Source organism: Trichechus manatus, unplaced genomic scaffold, assembly GCF_000243295.1.
Source record: "Trichechus manatus latirostris isolate Lorelei unplaced genomic scaffold, TriManLat1.0 scaffold00007, whole genome shotgun sequence".
NCBI classification, from domain to species: domain Eukaryota; kingdom Metazoa; phylum Chordata; class Mammalia; order Sirenia; family Trichechidae; genus Trichechus; species Trichechus manatus.
In genome coordinates, this window is record NW_004443943.1 from 21360843 (window position 1) to 21379554 (window position 18712).

Here is an 18712-nt window from a genome sequence, read left to right on the forward strand (position 1 = left end):
TGTACTGGACTCAGTCTGGTGGAGGCTGTGGTAGTTGTGGTCCATTAGTCCTTTGGACTAATCTTTCCCTTGTGTCTTTGGTTTTCTTCATTCTGATTTTTCTTTTAATAAGAATTTCAGAATGAAAATCTAGCCTCTGAAGATAATAGCCTGATTTTATACTGTGTCAGGAACTGTAATAATTGCTTTAAATATATTAATCTCATTTAACCTTAATAACCATAGTAGGTAGTAGTATTATCCTGAATTATATAAAAGGAAACCGAGGCTCAGAGTGGTTAAATAACTTGTAAGCAGTGAAGTTGGAATATAAACCCAGGTTGTTAGACTTCAAAGCCCAGAATTTTCAGCAGGGCTTTGAACAAGTTCTTCCTGGTTTAGTCATGGCCGAGGAAGTGAAACTGGAACAGACTTGAATTTTTTAAATTTGGGAGAACGGGAAAAATTAAGGTTGAAGCCCTGCTAGAAACCTAATCTCCCTCTTAGAAAACAGGACAGTCTACGTGTTGCATAGCAACCAAATCTCTTTCCCATCAGATTTTGAGCAGAGTCAGAAACAGTGGTGCCCTGCTCAAAGATGGTGGCTGAATATGCCACTTTGAATGTATGTCACTCTCCACAGTCTGCCAGTAATCCAGTCTCACGCATCAGGCTCCTGAAAGGGCTCACTGTCCCTCTGAGTCCCCCCTTCAGGGCTTCGACCCGTAATTTTTCCCATTCTGGTTATTGTTCTGGCTCACCCAAATGATAAAAATTCAGGTCTGTTCCAGTTTCGCTTCGTTGGCCATGACTGACCTGGCTAGAACCAGTTTGAAGCCCTGGGTTTCAGTCACAGCAGTAAGGCTAATGAGGTGAGGTTTTTTTAAGGCTAAGCTCTTACTTAACCTGAAGATAAATGGTCTTCATACCTCACCTGTGACTTCCTATCTGTTACACCTCCCAACTGACTTTCACACACTCCTTAATATATTATTTATAATTCTTTTCATGCCTTTATCCTTTGTTCATTTAACTCACTCATAGTCCCCACCTTTCCCTCTACCTACATCAATTTTTTTTTTCCTAAGAATTTCAGGGAAAGTTCTTTGTATCATCCTAGTTTATTAAATTTAGGTAAATTTATTCAACCAGCTATTGTCCTTAAATAATGGGGAGCTATTTGTCTGCTAAGGAGCCCTGGTGGTACAATAGTTAAGTGTTTATCTGCTAACCAAAAGGTTGGTGGTTTGAACCCACCTAGCAACTCCATGAGGGAAAGACCTGGCGAAATCGCCTAGAAAACCCTATGGGGCAGTTCTGCTCTGTCACATGGGGTTGCTGTGAGTTGAAATTGACTTGATGGCACCTAACAACAGCAGCATTTGTCTGCCAGTCGCTTTTCCACATTTGCTCTATTTCATAGAAAACAAACCCCCTTTTCTTGCCTGTAAGTAAAATTCTAAGATGAACATGGCTTAGAATAGAGAAAAATGGTGGTTTTCTATGAGTATGTAGACAGCTATGTTATATTCCTTGAATACTCTTCCTTTTCTTTTAGAAAAATGAATATGGTGGGGTGGGGGTGGGAATTGACTAAACAGGGTTAAAGGGAATATTTGATTTGTAAAAGGGTTCATGTAAGTGTCATCCTGAAGCCCGTTCGCTGTGTTGGGTATTTGTGAGGAACTAAATGTGCAAGGAACATGAAGATGTAAGAAGGGCCTCAGCTGATGAATGGATGAACAAAATATGGTATATACACACACAGTGGAATACTACTCAGCCGTAAAGAGAAATGAAGTCCTGCTGCATGCCACAACATGCACGTGTGAACCTTGAAAACATGCTGAGTGAAATAAGTCAGTTGCAAAAGAACAAATATCGTATGATCTCACTTATATAAATAAGCACATATATGGAAACCAAAGATTATCAGCAGTTATCAAGGGTGGGAGGACGGGAAAGGGAAAGGGGAGTTTTTGCTTAGGGGACATTGACCTTATCTTAATGGTGGTGGAATGATTTGGAAGAGTAGTGAGAATGGTTGCACAACTTGAAGAATGTAATCAGTGTTGCCGAATTGTACGTGTAGATATTGTTGAGCTGGTATATGTTTCGTTATGTATATTTTCACTACAATTTAAAAAATGGTGTCCCACAGGTACCTTCCACACATTAAAAAAAATTCTCTTTACTCTCTGTGCTTCAGTTTGATAATTTATATTGACTTACAATCAAGTTCACTGATCCTCTCTTCTGCTGTATCTAGTCTGCTATTAAATCTGTCCAATGAGTTTTTCATCTCAGGTATTACTTTATAGTTCTAGAATGTCCGCTTGGTTCTCTTTATAGATTCTATTTCTCTGTTGAAATTCATCATCTTTCCCTATTATATATTTTTCTCCCATCTTTTCCTCTATTTTATTTAATTTATTTATTATATTTATAATAGTTAATGTTGTTTGTCAGCACCAAAACTGGATCGTCTGCAGGTCTGTTTCTATTGACTGAGTTTTCTCTTGATTATAAGTCACATTTTCCTGCTGCTTTGTGTATCTTAAAATTTTTAATTTCATGCCAGACATTGTATATAAAAAGAACATAGAGACTGAAGTTGATGTTTCCCCCTGGAGGAAGCATGTTCTTTCGTGTTAGGCATTTGGATTAGCAGTTGATCACCTCAGTCCAGTCAGTAATTGAACTAGGCTGGGACAAGGTTGCAACTTTAGATAGACTTAGCTTGCCTCATGTTTCAAAATTCTTGATAAGAAGAACTGTCCTGTTTTGATTGCAGGCCTTTCCCTCCAGTGAGACTGTCTTTGGGTGATCTGGTTTGATTCCATTCTGCCTTTCCAGAATGCACTACCCCAGCACTCAGCAAAAGTTTTGTAGAGGAAAACCAGATATACATTCAGTGCTCCTTCAGATTCTTATCTGTCTTATCTATCACACTAACCCTACTTGTCCATGAAAAACTCTTCTAGTTTGTCTTTGCCCAAGCAGCATGCCTTTGTCTATGGCAAGCTGGATACTAAGCCCATGCCTAGACTTGGCAAATGCCCCTAGGGAGAAAAAAAGCCTCTTCCTTTTCTGGGATTTAAATCTTCTTTCTGTGTCCACAGCTCTCTGATAACTTTTAAAAAAAAATGTGATATTTGTAATTTATTTGTCTTTTCCTGGTTATTATGGTGGGAGCAGTATTCTGCCCCTACTTAGGCTTCTGTCAAAACTGGTAGCAGAAATCCTTCACCATTTAACTTTCTGATACGTATAGCAATATTTTCTTCATATAAGCAGCTCTAATTTCCAACAAAAGCTATGTGGCATTTCTTGAAATTTCCTGATTATCCAGCTTTTAACTTCCCTTAAATAATACATATGCTATGTGATTATTCTGTGTTTACAGCGCTGAACTTGTTACAGACAAGTAATCATTTTAATTTTATCTGCTTGGCAAATGCAGGTGTATCTGTTGCTGATCGGGAGGCCAGTCTGGAATTAATTAAGTTGGACATATCCCGTACCTTTCCGTCTCTCTACATCTTTCAGAAGGTGAGGGTTTCTAACCTGCTTATAACTATATTAAAAGAAAAATCTTTTAATATCCAAGGGAACAAATTCTCAAAATGCATAGCTATAATTAAAAAAAAAAAAAAGGGCAAAGCTATAAAAATAGGAATCTTTATATAAAATGTGTGAAGCTAGTAGGAAAAAGTTAAAGGAATTTCTATTATTTTATTCCACTGATATTGCAGTTAGCATAGCATACATGCCTTTTATGAAGTAGATACTTGATGAATTTTCAATAAGATGAATTTCTTTGTTTTATTTTTTATTTTGCTTAGTAAATCATTAACATATAGAAAAATTTGTCCCCCAACTTAAAGATTTTCAGCACCTACCTTACAGAATTTCTATTGAAATAAGAAGAAATGTTTATTTTTTTTGTACTGAGGCTGCTATGAAGTTGCTTATACTTTATGATAAAATAATACTTTATGAGAAAAGATTGCATTTATATGTACTTTTCACCTGGAATTCCTGTATCTTTAGATTGATAAAATGAGATAAAACTTTTTACTGTTAAGATTAAAATTATTAATACAGCTTAATGTAGTGTAGCTTGATGGTTTTCTTTTGCTGAAATTGCATTATATAAAATGAAACAGCCTATATTAATCATACACTTGTGCTAAATCTACGTCTTTAAAATTGTACACAAACTATGTAGATTGTATCCATCAAGTAGGTTTGGCTTTTTTTGTTGTTCAGGATTAAATTTTTTTTTTATTAATACTTTAGATAACACTTAGAATATTTTTGACAATGTTAAATACACTAAAACAAGTAGTCATTTAGGAAATGTTAGAGCTTATTAACATGCTGTTTGAGAATTACAACGATTATTTGTATAGTTTCAAATTTCGTTTTTCTCTCCTAAGGGTGGCCCATATCACGATGTCTTACATAGTATCTTAGGGGCATATACATGTTACAGACCTGATGTTGGTTATGTAAGTATTTGTTTCAATCTGTTTTGTTTTTTTTTTCCCCCTTAAATATAAACATTTTATCTGTATCTTAGTGTTGTATCATCTCCCAAATGTCTGTATCTCTATGTCTTTCGTATTGAGTTCATCGATTCACCCGGAGGGCGATCTTCCAGTCTCCTGCCAGGGGCTTATAAGATTGGCTGCCAGCTTTTTGTGAGGGCAGCTGGGGATTTCACCATTCAGTATGTAAACTTTTTATTTAATGCCCCTCTTACTGGTGTGGTGCATTATCCCCCTCTTCCCAACCCAGCTTTCCCTGACTGTGCCTCTAGGGAATACATCTCTTACATTCTGCCAGGGTAAAGGAAAAATAGGCACCTTCCCATAAAGGATAGGGGAGGGGATTTGCTCCTTTTTACAGACTTTCAACCAATCCTATTTTTAGCCTTTCCCCTCAGTTTCTGAGGTACCTGATAACTTCAACTCCTGAGCCTTCCAGGGTTTTGTGGCTGGGTTTGGCTTGCTGCTTTTTGGCTTCCTCCTCTGCAGATGTTCAGTTTCAACATTTTCCACTTTGTTAACATTTCCCAAATGCTATTGACAGCTTTTATCTACTGTTTATCTCCTCTCCCATTCTATTTGACCTCCTAGGTTAATATTTATTTTTTTCTTTACTGTCATTTTAGTTGAATTTTGGGAGGGAACAAAGAAAAATGTGTGTTCAGTTTGCTGTGTTTAAGCAGAAGTCACAAAACTTTCATCTTCTTACCTTTACCTTAAAATAGAGAAATTTTAGAGAGCTTACTGTAGGGTAGCTATCTGGTACAACTCACTTTGTTCTGTTGCATTTTCCTTTATTCATTTTTCATTCATTTGTGTACTCAACAAATATTTATTGTGTGCTTATTACTATATCTACCCAGGAGTTGTTCTAGGCACTTGGGATACTTCAGTAAACAAAAGAAAAATTTCTTTCCTTATGGCACGTAGAGTTTAGAAGGAGGATACAGACAGTAAACAACAAATATAATAAATTAGTAAATCATATGTTGTATTAAAAGGAGATAAGTCCTATGGAAAATGTATAGCATGGTAAAGGGGGAAAGTGCTAGGTTCTAGGGGAGGGGTGTGTGCGGGCTGCAGTATTAAAGAAGATAGTCAGATAGTCTTTATGGAGAAAGTGAGATTTGAGCAAAGACTTTCTTCAAAGTCTCTTAATCATGTACTCTGTAAAAGAATTGTGAAACTGTGTATCCTCTTCATGTTTTAAGCTTGACATTTAAATTTTTCATAAGTTTAAATAATTGCAAAGGATTTAATTTTTAGCACTTGTTAAATATTGACATTTTAAAATCAAACTCGTGTCACTTTTTAAAAACCACCCAATGGAATTAAATACGATAGTGATTTTATATAGACCATCCATTTAAAGAGAAATACATGAATAAGCTCTTCATTAATATTTTAAATTGTTGCTTTTTTTCCTCTGAACTTGTCTTTCTGTTTCATTTCTCCCACAGAATTTTATTCTAATATAATTTTGCTTGGAAGTCTTTTAGTGATTGCCTTATTGTACTTTTGCTACAAATACGTACTAGTATCATTTGCCATTGAGTTGATTCTGACTTATGGCAACCCCATCTGTGTAGAGTACAACTGCACTCCATATGGTTTTCAATGGCTGTGACTTTTTGAAAGCAGATCACCAGGCCTTTCTTCCTAAGTGCCTCTGGTGGGTTCAAATTGCTGACCTTTCAGTTAGTAGCTGAGCGCTTAACCGTTTGTGCCACCCAGGAACTTCACAAATACGTAAATGAATTAAAATTTAAAAATTAGTTTTATTTCTAATGTCCATAATAGCCTAAATATTAAAAGTTTTTCTTCTGATTTGTGCTATAATTATAATTAGTACACCACTGATCAAAACAACAAATATACTAGAGAAACTGGATAATTGATAAATACAAAAATAAAAAAAAATTTTTTTAATGATCTCCGAGGATGACTTAATTAGGTCTTCCTTCAATTTTATTTAAAACAGAAGACTGTTAACTAACTGAATTGCAAAAAAAATTTGTACCAATCATTAAAATCATTCATTTTCTGTTTCTGCGAAGTGAATAAAGAAAGCCTTTATTGAGACTAAAACCTATTACTTATACCCATTACACTTCCACTTAAAGGGCACTTTGTTTAACTGATATACACAGAAAAAGTTGGGAAAATTAAAATACTGTTGCTATTATTACACTTTTGGCAATGTTAATTTTGACATGTTTTCATTGCATTGTATGCTTTTAATACATATTTTACGCTGGAACTGAAGAGTTTTTAGCAATTACAAATTGTACTAGAAAACATATTTCATGATGTGATTGGATAAAATAGGTTTTTAACTACCTTGATGAATAACACATGCTAAATCTAGAAATAAATAAAACAAAAGTTTTATCTGTGAGTTTTATTCAGTGTATCTTGAAAAAAAAAATTGGTAATCTTGGTTTACATCCCAGTTACATTTAAAAGAACCACTAGCACCAATATGTACTGCTTTTACCATTCTCTTTATTTGTTCTCTTGGGACTTTTCTCTCAAGGGCTACGCATTCTTTGATAATAGATGTGATATGGTAACTAAATGAAAATTGTTATTACTACTCTCTATTCTACTATATAATGGAATTCAGTTTTATATATATAAGAATGACAGGAAGGCAGAAGCTTTCAGTAGACCATTATTTAGGATTATCCCTCTGTTTCAGGTTTCATGTCTCAGAGAAACGGGTGGGGACTAGGTAAGTTTTGGAATGGGTGAGGACTGTGACTTTCACTTGCTGCTGTGAATGCAGTGACACTGTCAGGTATCATGTTAAGAAAAGAATACACGTGTAAGGTGAAGATCTGGAAATGGATTCCCTTAAAATCATCCATGCCTGTGTACTCTTTGAAAAAAGTCTGTATGTATCTCCAAGGGTACATTTATCCCAGTTGTAAGAGCACGACTGTTTAGATTGTTGAATTATATTAGTTTTCCACTGTAAGAAAATGGTTATAGATCACTTTCGGATGGAGCAAAAATCTTTGGAGGCTAAGCAATAGAGAGGCCCTTATAGTATTTTGCTTACCTCTGCCTCTCCTACCTTAGTGCCTGTTTATGAATGCTTTGGTTGTGAATTGTGGCAATGACTCCCTCATCTGGCTTTCAGTTTTCAGTCCAACATCTCCATCTTCTTACAAGATATATCTACTTGGGTATCCTGTAACCATAAACACATATAAAGATTCTTCATCATCTTTCAATATCTGGGTCCCAGCTTAACGTCTGATTTCTGTGATTCCAGATTCCATCATTTTTGCAATTATCAAGACTCAACCACTACCATCACTCTTTTTCTCTCATTTATAATTGTCCACTGATAAATCCAATTAATTCTTCCTTTAAAATGTTGCTTTCTGGTGGCATTATGAAAAGATCCTGGGCTCTAGTAGCAGACAGATTTGGTGATTTGAAACAACTCTGCTGGTCGTGAATTTTGTGATTTTGGGATGATTATTTTACTTCACAGAGCTCATTTTCTCATCTATAAAATGGATATAATGCTACCTCAGATGATTGTTTGGATAAAGAAGTAATTGTATGGTACCTCATACATAGTAAACAGTATATGATAGCTATTTCGTTGAGTTAGAGATGCACATTGTAAAACATTTTATCATCTCTGAATTGGGAATGCATCTTATAGTCATCAGTCAGGCAGCAGTTGGGACGTGGCTTTCATTGCCTGTACAAACATTTCAAAATTTGCAGATTGGTTGTCAGTGGCTTGCAAGAAAACCCAAGACTTAGGAATGGAGCCCACTTAAACGCTGCATAATCAGTGCTTTTGTTCGCACTAGGAAAGAAGAGAAAAACAGACATCAGTGATTGAGTCGATAAATAATACAGAATATTTAGAGGAATTGGACTTTGAAAAGTAGAGATAACTTTATTTTTTCTTATTTTCCGTTCATCTGTGTACAATAGTGATACATGATAAATCTGAATGAGCTTTAAATAACTCCGAGTATACATAAAATAAAAATTCTAAGATAAGGAAACATTGTGTCCCCGTTTTATTGACAGAATTTTTTCTTTTTTAGTGGTACGTAAAATAATATGTCCTATAATGAACAGCATGTTAGTTCAATTAAATATATTTTTAATCCGTTCTATTTGCTTTGCTACCATTCTGTTATGTTGTTGTTGTTGTTCGGTGCCGTCGAGTTGGTTCTGACTTCTTTACAGCGACCCTATAGGACAGAGTAGAACCTGTCCCATAGGTTTTCCAAGGAGCAGCTGGTGGATTTGAACTGCTCACTTTTGGTTAGCAGCCAAGCTCTTAACCACTTACTTTGACCCTTTATCCATTCAGCAAATATTGTAGTATTAAGAATATAGAGGTGACACTTTGAGTCAAACAATGGTCCAGATAAACTAGTAAGACCATTTTGCTCTGGGTATTGTGCCTTTTTTTTTTTGGTGGAAGTATTCAGTTTGTTTTGGGAAACTGACACCAAAGATCAGACTGAGAGTTATGTTTAGGGTAAATCAGCAGCTGGTTTAATTAGTCTTCAAGACAGTGTCTTGAGATGCCTGTCTAATGTTTGTAATCAAACTCTCACCCTCTTACTATGCAGAAAATTATGTATCTTAAAGAAACCAGGTTCTCAGAGGAGATGACCTCATGGCTCAGACTCCATTTTGTCACAGGTTCCATTTCTGCTTCTGAGAAAGTGACCTATGACTGTTAATTAGTAAACCAAGAAGGAGCAGCTTGCCCTTGGGAAGAACACTTAGTATGTTTTAACAGATCAGCTGGAGACCTCCAACAGGAGAAGTCCATCCTGTATTATGTTGTTAATCATGAATTCTCTAATGGAAACCTGGTTGTCACATGTAAATTTTTCTATACTTTCTGTTTTCTCTAGACAAAATTTGTGTGCTCCATATGGATATGTGGTAGATCCAATTTAGATGATCCCTTTCTAACTGACAGTGAATTTACATGGGTAATCTCTTGTTTAGATTCCTGGAAAATGTGTGGGCAATGTACTTTGGGACCTTTAGGATTACCTTTGGATATACATAGTAATGATGCTAGTAAATATTGGAAAGGTAATGTTAAGTTGTTACACATTGGAAAATGAGAGTCAGAAGAAAGCCCATTGGTCCAACATTCAGGGTAGGGTTGGTGTCATGGTTTGAATTGTGTCCCCCCAAAAATGTGTGTATCAATTTCACTGGGCCATGATTCCCAGAATTGCGTGGTTGTCCTCCATTTTGTGATTGTAATTTTATGTTAAAGAGGATTAGGGTGGGATTGTAACACCATCCTTACCAGGTCACATCCCTGACCCAATGTAAAGGGAGTTTCCCTGGGATGTGGCCTGCACCACCTTTTATCTCTCAAGAGATAAAAGGAAAGGGAAGCAAGCAGAGAATTGGGAACCTCATACCACCAAGAAAGGAGTACCTGGAGCAGAGTGCGTCCTTTGGACCCGAGGTTCCTGTGCAGAGAAGCTCCTAGTCCGTGGGAAGACTGATGATGACGAGGATCAAGGACCTTCCTCTAGAGCCGACAGAGAGAGAAAGTCTTCCCTGGAGCTGTCGCCCTGAATTTGGACTTCTAGCCTCCTAGACTGTGAGAAAATAAATTTCTCTTTGTGAAAGCCATCCACTTGTGGTATTTCTGTTAGAGCAGCACTAGATGACTAAGACAGAATTTGGTACCAGGAGTGGGGTGCTGCTCTAACAGATACCTAAAATGTGGAAGTGGTTTTGAAACTCTGAACAGATAGAGCAGTGGCAGTAGCAGAGAACCAACAGCAGTAGAACCAGGAAACCAGCGCGAGATGGCGCTGGAGCCGACCCATGGAGTGAGAGAGCTGAGTGCCTGTGCGTAGGAGGCTTCCGGGCGGAGTGGGGTGCCTCTGGGCACTTATCAGTGGAGCTAGGCTTGCTGACCTACGGAGCAAGAGAGCTGAGTGCCTGTGCACCGGAGGCTTCCTGGCAGAGTGGGGTACCTCCGGGTACTTACCGGTGGAGCTACAGAGCTTTGGAACACTTGCCCCTGCAGGGCAGATGCGGGCGTGAGGCCCAAGGAACTGAGAGGCCAAGAAACCAGGAAACAGAAGCTGAAGAGACAAGGGACACAAGAAGCCAAGCTGCCTCGGTCTCAAAAGGTATGGCCATGATCTCAGGGGTTTCAAAGGGTGGAGCCATGGTCTCTGATGTTTCTAAGGGTGGAATTGTCACTCCGATGGACTAGGAGAATGGTGTGCCTAAAGCTGAGGGAGCAGAGTTGCTGTCCCAGTGGGCCTGGAAGGTGGAGCTGAAGCCTAGGGCCAAGGGACCTCCACTCAGAATCCAGAGACTGTGGCCAATACCGAGTCTAGAGGGCAAGGCTATTGTGTAGATTGTCTCAGAGAACAGAAGATTATTTTCAAAGCCTTGAGGGCTAATGTAATGTATTCTGCTGACTTGCTTGGTGCCTGTTATCCCTTCTTTTCCTCCAGTTTCTCCCATTTGTAATGGAAATGTCTAGCTTGTGCCTGTTCTGCCATTGTACCTTTGGAAGTGGATAACTTGTATTCTAGATTTCACAGAAGAAGAAGAATTTTTGGATTTTGGACTTGGAGTTAAGACTTGCTATGATATGATGGGATGAATATGCTTTGCATGTTGCAAGGATGTGTTTTTTGGGGGGCCAAAGGGTGGAATGTCATGGTTTGAATTGCGTCCCTCCAAAAATGTGTGTATCAATTTGGCTGGGCCATGATTCCCAGAATTGTGTGGTTGTCCTCCATTTTGTGATTGTAATTTTCTGTTAAAGAGGATTAGGGCGGGATTGTAACACCACCCTTACCCAGGTCACATCCCTGACCTGATGTAAAGGGAGTTTCCCTGGGATGTGGCCTGCACCACCTTTTATCTCTCAAGAGATGAAGGGGAAGAAAGCAGAGAATTGGGAACCTCATACCACCAAGAAAGGAGCACCGGGAGCAGAGCACGTCCTTTGGACCTGAGGTTCCTGCGCAGAGAAGCTCCTAGTCCATGGGAAGACTGATGATGACAAGGACCGAGGACCTTCCTCCAGAGCCGACAGAGAGAGAAAGCCTTCCCTTGAGCTGATGCCCTGAATTTGGACTTCTAGCCTCCTAGACTGTGAGAAAATAAATTTCTCTTAGTGAAAACCATCCACTTGTGGTATTCCTGTTAGAGTAGCACTAGATGACTAAGACAGTTGGTCATTTCTGAGAGCTTTAATTCCTAGTTATGGTATAGTTGAATTGGAGAAATGTTTAAGATATTTATCAATCACTGTGGGACAGATGGCAAAGTTGCTAGTGGGATGGAAGCACAACAGCGATCTCTGACCTCATAAATCAGGCTGACATGAGAACCGAATAGCCTTAGAGTTTTATTATCCCAAGAAAGTATAGTCTGTGCTGTAGCAAATATCTCTTGTTGCATTTGGATAAATAACACAGGAGAAGTAGAACAAGGTATGCATAGAATTAGACAGCAAGTACTTGGTTACACACAGTAACACTCTTAAATTAAAACACAAGATTTATTTGGTTGGTTACCATCAGGAATAAGTACATGGGCTAGATCATTTTTGCAAGGAATAGTAATATTCTTAGTCTGCATCCTGATAGTATTAGGCATAATAAAATTTATCTTTTGTTGTCGTGCACACTTAAAAGGCAAAAGAAAAGCCTCGGGCTGAAATGTTGATGTACATTGATTCTGCTCACTTAGGCAATGCAATTGATGAGAATATTGCTCTTAAGATCCTGGTGAAGAACCAGATGGTATCTGGTGGAAAACCAGCACCGTGAGTTTAAAGAGCCTGCAATGGCCACCATCTAGGAGCTCGACGAAGTCCAGGTATTGATCATTGATGTGTTATCTCCAGTTTCCGATCAACAGGAGGGAATGATTTAGGAAATAATATTGGAATCATTATTCCCTGTCCTTGAGCATAGAGAATGTGACCCAGCTGGAGCGGGGCTCACAAGGGCTCATAAGGACTCACAAAGACACACATCAACGGGGCCCTGAGGTATAAAGACAATTGCTAGCATAATCTTGGAAAATATCTTTTAGGGAACCTTTATGTATATAAGCCAATCAACCATAACACAAAAGACTTCCCACTCTTATCTTTTTCATTAGCATTTAGTGAATAGAAAATTTGTCAGACCAATGAAGACCCTCTTGACCTCGTTACTGAAACCTGTACTCAAACCTGATTGTTAAGAAAGACAATTCAAAATGTAGGAGCACAGTTTCTAGCCAATCTGTGAAAAGGTGACACTTTCAATGGTTTTGTCCATTTTGTAGTGTTAATATGTACTGGTCATTCTGCAATAGTTCCTTGGACTTGGACAGACATGGCTGTGGCAGCATGCTTGTCTGTTTTCCCATTCTTGCCTATTCTGTAATATTCCTTGGACTCGGGCAGTCATGGCTGTGGCAGCATGCTTGTCTGTTTTCCCATTCTTGCTTATTCTGTAATATTTCTTGGACTTGGACAGACATGGCTGTAGCATCATGCTTGTCCATTTTCCCAGTTTCATCTATTCTGCAATATTTCCTTGGATTCAGGCAGATATTAGCTCTGGCAGCATGCTTGTCCCCACTTTTGCCTTTTTGAATAGAAGACAAATAAAACTTTTGTTGCTTTAAAAAAAAAGAATACAGTGGTGAATTAGGTAAGATATGGTCTCTCTGTTAGTTTCCTATTGTTGCTGTAACATATTACCACAAACTTACTGGTTTTAGGCAATGCAGATTTATTATCTTACAGTTCTGGATGTCAGAAGTCTAAAATGGATTTTACTGGTCTCAAGTCAAGGTGCTGACAGGGCAATGTTACTTCTGGAGGCTCTAGGGGGAGAAACCATTTCTTTGCGTTTTCCAGCTTCTAGAGACCACCTACATTATTTGGCTCATGGCCCCCTACCTCCATCTTCAAAGCCAGCAATGTAGCATCTTCAACTCTCTGATCCCTCTTACAAGGTTCCACCCAGATAATCCAGGATAATCTCTCCATCTCAAGATCCTTAATCACATCCGCAAAGCCCCTTTTGCCGTGTAAGGTAATATGTTTTCAGGGTCCAGGGATTCGGATGTGGATGTCATCTTTAGGGGAGGGGAGTATTATTCTGCTTACCACAGTCTCTGTTCTCATGGAGTTTATATTCTAGAAAAGGAAATAACCAATTACCGTAGTCTGCAAAGAACATTCAGAAGAAGCTAGAGAAGTAGGAGCAAAACGAAGAGATGTTGGGTCACAGAGGCTGAGGAAATTCTGCTAAGAGGGTCGGAAAGTGCTCATTGGTTTTTGCAATAGTATCATTGATGATCCTGGCAAGCGAAGTTTCAAGATAGTAATGGAGTGGGAAGCCAGACTGAAGTGTGCTAAAGAGTAAAAAATCAAAACTAAACCCGTTGCTATCGAATCAATTTTGGACTAATGGCAACTCCATGTGTTACACAGTAGAACTGCTCTAGAGGGTTTTCTTGGTTGTCATCTTAAAGAAGCAGATCACCAGGCCTTTATTCCATGGTGCCACTGAGTGGGTTCAAACTGCCAAACTTTTGGTTAGAAAGAGTAAAAAGGTAGTTGAAAAAGAGATAGTGATTGCAGGCAACTCTTTCAAAGTGTTTCGCTGGAAAGAGTCCAGTATACAAATCTCTACCAGAAGTAAATGTGCCATATAAACTCTTTTTTTTTTTTAATGAAAGAATGAATATTCTTACAACATTTTCATTCCACTTCTCTGCTCAAAAATGTACAATATTTATTCATAATCGAGAAGCAAATATCCATACAGCTTAACCTCTTATAATTTATAAATACATCCTACTTTTCCAAATTTGTCACATTATTCCTATTATAAATTTTGTGCTCCAACTAGGCTGGCCCTGTTGATCCCATTTCTGTGTCTGCTCATGCTTCTTTCCCATATTGAAATGGTTTTTATTTCTTCTCCTGCTTTTCCAGGAATCTAGTCTTACTTTCTCAAACCACACAACTTCTTCCTCGGAATTTTAGCAGAACTTTTCATAGTTGTCCCTTATTCTTAGTTCCTCACTTTCCACCTCAAACAATGTATTATAATAGGGAAAACAATAACCTGGTTTTTATTAAACTTTGTGACTCTGAACTCTATTTTGAGAGAATTCAGACTGAGAAAAAATGAAAACTAAATAGCAGTACCCTGAGATAGGCTTTCGTAGCAAGTAAAAGCTGATACATTTTTTCTTTTTTCAAAAAATTTCTCTAATACTTTTTAAAGCCATACCACATGAATGAGAATGTAAAATTAGGGAGAGTTCGTGATTACTGGTAGGTTTTCTGTTTTTAACCTTTGTTGGGGAGAAAAAAATAAATCTTGGTTAATTCTACTTTGTAATGTCACTTTTTAATATTTCAGTAGTACAATAAAATAAACTGTATAGAATTATTATTGTAAGCACATTTTGATTAATTTCTTTTCCTTTTGAAGGTCCAAGGGATGTCCTTCATTGCAGCGGTACTCATTCTCAATTTGGAAGAGGCAGATGCCTTCATTGCATTTGCAAATCTCCTGAATAAGCCATGCCAGTTGGCCTTCTTCCGTGTGGATCACAGCATGGTATGTGTCGCAGCGGTGACGGTTGTCGGGGCGGTGGAGACAAATAACCAATGCCACAACTCTTACAGAGAAGTAGGGCCAGGAGGGTCACTCTGAGGAGTTGAACCTCGGCTTCAGTCCCACGAGTTTATTTTATAGTCAATACAGCAAACAGCGAAGCAAATAACAGAACAATGGGCTTTGGGTGAATAACAATAAGTTTTGGGCAAGGGAGGAGGAATTCGGGTAAACAAGCCAATCAGTAACGGGTTTGGAAAAACAAGTTGTGACAAGTCTCAACAAGTTGGGGACAAGTCTCAACATGTTGTGCAGCATAGAGGTCTTTATACATCCATATTTTAATGGCACATATCCCCACATTTCCCCCCTTTTGTTTAGTTAATGGAATAAGAATCAAGAGGATTTTCACTGGTCCAACAAATGCCCATTAGGATAAAGTAAAATTTTCTCTATGAGATAAAGTCCAAGATTATCTCAGCTACTGTCTCCACACCTCCGGGCCTGGTGTCTTAGTGAGTCCTTGTGAGCCCAGCTACGGCTGGGGCACACTTCATATGTTTAAGGAGGAGAAGTAGCATAGCTATGAGTAACACCTGGACTTAGTTGCCTGATGGCGGCCATAGCAGGCTCTTTAAACTCATGGTGCTGGTTTTCCACCAGATACCATCTGGTTCTTCACCAGGTTACTAAGTAAGAGCGATGCTCTTATCAATTGCATAGCCGGAGTGAGCGGACTCAATGTGCCTTTCAGGTGTGTAACACAATAGAGGATGATCTTATGAGGATAATATATATAATCCTCTGCACTAGTAATATCCTGATTGTTGGACCCATGGGTTTCCTCTGACTCTCATTTTGTCAGGTAAACACTAACTTTTAACATCCACTGAAATTATTATTCTTAAAGGCTTAAAGATTTATAAAGGCTCAAAGATTCATTAACAATCAAACAAGCAGTGATTTGCAAGCTTTGCCATTACTTGGAAGGAAATCACTAGGAAGGGTAATTTACACATCGTAACAGATTTAACAATCAAACAAACACTGATTTACAGAAATTTACTATCAGTTGGAAAGGAATCATCTAACTTAGAAATCTGTCTATACAGAAGCATCTAACTAGGAGAAGCAGAAAATATAGAGGAGTTTACACATAACAAATTTTCATTGGGAACTTACTGGTTAACAAAATACAGGTAATTACTGATTATCAAAATAATAGCATAGGAAGGGCCTTCTTAAGGGGAGGTCTTTATTTTTCCCGTCTCCTGTTTAGGTAACTGGTAGCAAATGGTCCAGGCGTAGAAGGCCGACTTCTGTTGGTGATGGGAGATCTTCAGGGAGTAGAGACATCGGATGACTATAAGGAGGCACAAGACTATTAAACATCCTATAGCAAAAAGGATCCAGACACGGAGATTGAGTCCAGAGAACCAATGTGTGGGATTGAGCCAGTAGGCAAAATCATTAAGTGTATTAAGTGTAGCCTTATTAGACTCTGATTGTAATATCAAGAGCTGTTCTTGTAATTGAAATTGTAATTTTTGAATATCACTTTTCAATGGAGAAGCGAAGCTACCTAAAGGTTACTTTTAACATCCTTCCAGGATTCATTATATGGAAGGGCTGTAACACAGAAGCGAGTGTATTCAGCATCACAGGTTAGTTGGGAATGTTCCCATAGGGCTTCCTGTCGCTCTCCAAGCCAGAGGACTGAGGCTTCTAAAGCACCCAGACGCTTGAGGATCTCTTGATCAATATGTGCCATAGTTTGCATTTCAGAAGTAACATTTTTGCATATAAGTGTTAAACAGCTGGGTGGTCTGAATAGATTGGGAGAGAGCTAGGGCGGCGGTAGCCGCCGTAGTGGCAGTAGCAGTGGCTGTGATAATAGAGGCTATGAGAATTCCAAGAAACCTGTTAGTTCATATTTTCTGTAGTGCATTAACAACCCGAGCGAGGGGGGAGCTATCTTGCCAAGGGCGTGTAAGGTTAATGGGCAGCCAAAGGTGGCCTTTTTGTTGAAGAACAAATACAGAATTGATGTTAAGAGTGGAGACATTTTGTCTGGACAGACGTGGAGTCAAAAATGTATGGTCGAGACGTGCATATAAGCAGAGAATTGTTATGGTCATGTTTTATGTCCGTTTTAATTTGGGGAGTGGGTTCTTGGCATCCTCTGTCCCCTTCAGAAAGGCTCCTGAACGAAGAGTTCTTTCATAAAAAGGGAGACCTAATCGCCAAGAAAGGATTTTTAATGGGGAGAAATGAGTAGTTGAATAACGTAAGCGAAGAATGGGTCCGGCTAGGCCAGGGTTCCAGGACTTAGAATGTCCTTGATAATGGTATGGGGCTGCCCACTGCCAAGTAGAGCGATTTGGTAATAAAATTAAACCTTGAGGGCCCCAATTTTCTAGTGAAATGTTGATAGGGAGAGAATATGAAGAAAAGTTAGTAGTTCGACAAATAACCCAAGTATTGTCGATAGGGCCTGTACGAGATAGGTGTGGGTGTTGACATACAGGGATGGAAGGAGGTGAGTAACATAGGCACTGAACGTGCCATTAATGGCTATGGCTTTAGCGAAAAATTGCTTAGAATAGGCTGGTTGCTTATAGGTGCCATTGTAGTAAGTGTAATTCATATACCACTGTTCTAGTATAGGCACGCACGCAGAAGCAGTTCATGGCTGAGTAGTGAAACACAGTGGAAGGGCATCAGCATAGAGTGTCCAATTTGTGGACAGTACAAACCATCCCTCTTCAGGGGAGTTAATAAGTGGTTTGGAATAGGCCAAATATTGTCCTCTAGTAATGTTAGTATCATTCGAGGAAAGAGGGGGCTCTGGTTCTTCCCAGGTAACCGGGTGGAAGACAGAGGGGCTAAGAACACGAGCCCAATAGGTGGTTGCGGCAGAGGTTGTTAGTACCTGAGAAAGGAGGAGGAAGAAAACACATACCTGTTGAGAATTGAAGGTCACAAAGGAGACCATAGTTAGAAATAGATTTTCAGGTGTAAGTGGGGCAGCTGTAGTTGAGAGGATATGTTCAGCTTTGGAGGAGAGGGCTTTCAGACTTCCCCATGTTACTGGTATTGCAGATCTCTGTTGTTCAGTGTCCATTCCCGGGGGAAGGGGTGATTTCGGGTTGGATGGCGGCCCTTCAGTGTTCATCCCTGGTGGAAGGGGTACTGGTGTCAGTTGTGGCTCTGGAGTCGGGTCGGATGGCGGCCACCAAAGGGGTGGTGGCAGCGGTTCAGAGAAGGGAAGGGGTGGAGGCGCAGGGCAGAGTGTGCTGGCGCATGGGGGAGCCGCAGCGCAGGGCGTGTCCAGGACCCCTAGTCACGGCTGGAGCGCAGAGCCCGCTCTCGCCTGCCCAGAGCCTCCAGGCGGGGCCGTCCCGGGCCGAGCCTGGGCAGCGGCAACCCGGGACTGGGCTCGGAGTGCCGTGGGAGGGATGGAGCGCGGGCCACGCCGCAGCCAGAGCGGGAATCCAAAGTGGACCTGTAGGAGACAAAACAGCCGCATACCCTCACCCCCAGGTTAATAATTCT

At 39.4% G+C, this 18712-nt stretch overlaps 1 protein-coding gene across 1 annotated transcript in view; it reads left to right on the forward strand.

The window, feature by feature from the left end:
- Positions 1-18712, forward strand: part of TBC1D12 (TBC1 domain family member 12) — a 143739-nt gene that overhangs the window by 115039 nt on the left and 9988 nt on the right. Inside the window, exons 8-10 of the mRNA XM_004369951.3 lie at positions 3443-3531; positions 4422-4493; positions 15032-15160. Coding sequence (XP_004370008.1) covers positions 3443-3531; positions 4422-4493; positions 15032-15160 — 290 coding nt within the window. The remainder of the gene's footprint in view (positions 1-3442; positions 3532-4421; positions 4494-15031; positions 15161-18712) is intronic.